The sequence below is a fragment of the Triticum dicoccoides genome, chromosome 4A (genome assembly GCF_002162155.2).
Source record: "Triticum dicoccoides isolate Atlit2015 ecotype Zavitan chromosome 4A, WEW_v2.0, whole genome shotgun sequence".
Lineage (NCBI taxonomy): Eukaryota > Viridiplantae > Streptophyta > Magnoliopsida > Poales > Poaceae > Triticum > Triticum dicoccoides.
This window is the reverse complement of record NC_041386.1, coordinates 623,228,142-623,231,642: the sequence shown is the minus strand read 5'-3', so window position 1 is coordinate 623,231,642 and position 3,501 is coordinate 623,228,142. Positions and strand designations below refer to the sequence as shown.

General features: G+C 42.1%; 1 protein-coding gene across 1 annotated transcript; it reads left to right on the top strand.

The window, feature by feature from the left end:
* Window positions 1–453: 453 nt before the first annotated feature.
* On the top strand, window positions 454–2,972 carry LOC119283876 (tropinone reductase homolog At2g29370-like). The gene is made up of 5 exons (XM_037563241.1): window positions 454–512; window positions 1,232–1,451; window positions 1,546–1,762; window positions 1,875–1,981; window positions 2,808–2,972. The coding sequence occupies exons 1-5, from the start codon at window positions 454–456 to the stop codon at window positions 2,970–2,972; spliced, it is 768 nt and encodes a 255-aa protein (XP_037419138.1).
* The last annotated feature ends 529 nt before the right edge of the window (window positions 2,973–3,501 follow it).

Here is a 3,501-nt window from a genome sequence, read left to right as displayed (position 1 = left end):
AAGTAAGTATCAAACATGAGGGTGCCAAGACTCTATCTCGAACATGGAGTTTACTGGTTTTCTTTAATTTCTAAAAGTGGTAACAAAGTCCTGTAAACATGGTACCCTCATATGACATCTAGAGACGGTGGTACAAATTTTGAGAAGGTATTATAGAATTTGTGGCATACACTGCCTAGAATTTAAACCATCTTCGAGGAAGAAACATGGTTTAGAGAGACACCAAGAGTCAGGTTTGAAGGCGATACGACTGTTGTTTCATCCATTGGACTTTAATAATCTTCCACACTCAAGATACGGTACTACATGCTCTAAGTCAAAATTTGGCATTCTGTAAACTGAGCCTAGTTGAGATGGTTAGGTTTCTTGTGATGGAAACAACCCATCAGTGTTCAAGTCCGAGACTATGCACTCGTGCTCGCATTTTTCAGAATTTATTTAGGCTTTCAGGTGATGTTCATTCAGTGGGAGGAGACGCTCCCGTCCACTATGAATGTGCATGTGGTGACTTTGTGAGTTGTTGTCTCGGCTCAGTATCTCGGAGGTGCTCATAGGAGTACGGTGTGTGTGCGTGCGTTCATAGGGATGCGTGTATGTGGACAACTGAGTTAAATGTGCTAAAAATGGCATTTTGGGGGGATTCATTAGCTACGATTAAATGCATTTGTAGGCATTTGAACTGCAAGTGCATGGAAAAGTTGGGTCGAAAAATTACATTTGTGTTTTTGAGTCTATGTTTAGACTTTATACAATAAATAACAAACTTGAGGGTGTCAAGACTCGACTAAGAACATGAACTTATTATTTTTTAATTCCAAAAGATGAAAACAAAGTCTGAAAATATGAAACTTGGCATGGTGCACTCATATGACATCTAGAGACTGGCGGACTGCGGTAAAAAATTGAGAAGGTTTCACAAAAATTATCTTGTACACTGCTTTGAAATATCTCTGAGAATATCAATTAATTTGGATTGTGGGGGGGGGGGGTCGCATAAACCATTAAGAAACACCTTCTCAAAAAAAAATGACATTTCAATCCTTGAAGGTGCTAAAATATTCGTCCTGCAAAACTAGTCAATACTCCCTCCAGTCATTTATACTTCGCATATTAGATTTATGTCAAGTCAAACTTTGCAAAGTTTGATCAAATTTATATTAAAAAATATCGCCTTTCATAACGAATTTACCAATATTAAACTACATTTCATAACTATAAATTTGACCGGCAGCAAAGGGATAGGGTACGCCATCGTGGAGGAGCTCGCCGGGTTCGGTGCGAGGGTGCATGCCTGCTCCCGGAACGCGGCCGAGCTGGAGGAGTGCCGACGGCGGTGGGAGGAGAAGGGCCTGCATGTCACCGCCTCCGCCTGCGACGTCTCTGTGCGCGCCGACAGGGAGAGGCTCATGGACACCGTCCGGCAGACCTTCGACGGCAAGCTCGACATACTAGTGAGTTCTATATGTGTCTGTAAACTGTGGATTTTGTGTGTCTTCTGGATTGCTAGCGCCTAGCGATCGGGAGTATGTATATGTATGTACGTAGGTGAACAACGCGGGGCAGCTGCTGGTGAAGCCCACCGCGGAGTGCACCGCGGAGGAGTACTCCAAGGTGATGGCTACCAACCTGGAGTCGAGCTTCCATCTCAGCCAGCTCGCGCGCCCTCTTCTCGTGCGCGCCGGAGGAGGCAGCATCATCAACATGTCCTCCATTGGAGGCTCCATCGGCTTCGTTGGCTCCACCGTCTATGCTATCACAAAAGGTACGTGCTCACTCCATTTCAAGATAAATCTCATATTAGTTTCAGTTTAAGTCAAATTTTGTGAAACTAGATCAGCTTCAAGTTTAAAAATGTTATTACATCATGTATATAGGTGCAATGAACCAACTGACGAGGAGTTTGGCCACCGAGTGGGCCCCTGACAAGATCCGTGTGAACGGTGTCGCCCCAGGATTTATCACAACCGATATGATTAAAGACGTAAGCAACATAGTACTACCTCTGTTCCAAATTACCTGCCTTAGATTTCTCTAGATACAGAGGTATCTAGCGAAAATCCATTTCTGCACCTGAGCTCATCTGCACCCGCGCCGACGAAAAAAATCAAAACAAATACTAGAAAAATTCAAAAAATTCCAAATAAAATTTGTGTGATAGACATTTTGATGCGTGAGACCCGCTCCAAATTTCAAGTCATTTGGACATATGAGCAGCTCTCAGCAAAAAAGACAAATTGGGGGTCTGTAAAAATGTTTACTGTTCATGTACTGTTTTGGTCCGATTTGTCTTTTTTGCTGAGAGCTTCTCATATGTCCAAATGACTTGAAATATGGGGCGGGCCTCACGCATCAAATTGTCTACCATACAAATTTTAGTTCGAATTTTTTGAATTTGTTTTGAATTTTTTATGAATTTTTTTCTAACCGGGTGCAGATGAGCCTGGGCACCAAAACGCCCTACTCGGTATCTAGTGTTAGATGTATTTGTATTTAGACAAATATAAGATAGGTAATCTAGGACGGAGAGAGTACTGTATAGCCTAATGGAGTAGCAAATGTTTTCTTGTTTATAAACGAGCACCACAGTAATTTTTAACTAGGCCTGGTAAGTTTTTGGTGAGATACTAAGTTCACTTTATCCTAAAAACAAAGTAATGCGTTCACTTTTCTATGCGGAAGTAACGAGTTCACTTTGCACGAGGAGGGACAAGGATTTGGACATCACGGATATTATTTATGGATATATTTGGCCAAAAATGCTAGACACACGGACTAACCATTAACAAATTTGTGGATATATTTGGCAGATGGATACGGAGTACCTGGAACAAGAGCACTCCAAAACCCCGTTGCGGCGGAGTGGCAAGCCAGCTGAGATCGCCTCCGCGGTGGCATTTCTGTGCATGCCGGCTGCTTCCTTCATCACCGGGCAGGTCATCTGCGTCGACGGTGGTCGGACCATTAGTGCTTAATTAGTCGTCATCACCGCCACTGCATAAGTTGTTAACTAATTACTTGGCGAATAAGTAGTAGGTGTGTTGGGAGTAAACAAACATTAGTAAATAAATGATGCCAACTAGGAGTAACAATAACTGCCATCATGTACAGTACATGTATGTATGTGTGTACATATACGTGTACGTGTGTAGAGATGAAAACGGAGCGGAAACGGACGGAACTAAGTGCTACCATATTTGTTTTCACATTTCTTTTTGCAGAAGCAGAAACGAATACAGAAACCCCGGAAATGAATACGGAAATAGATACTACCGGAAACGGACACGGAGCAAATACAAAGTGGATACGGAAACAGAAATAGGCATTGATCGGAATTTATAAACCCCTTGAATCATACAGAAATACACACAAAAACAAACAAATTCAATGAGTTGTTAACATGGCTACAAAATAATATCATTATGTTAGCAACTTACCGTAGTATTGTAGTTGTACCGGACAATTGCGTATATGGTCAAGCTGAGTACATGTGTGGTAGTAGAA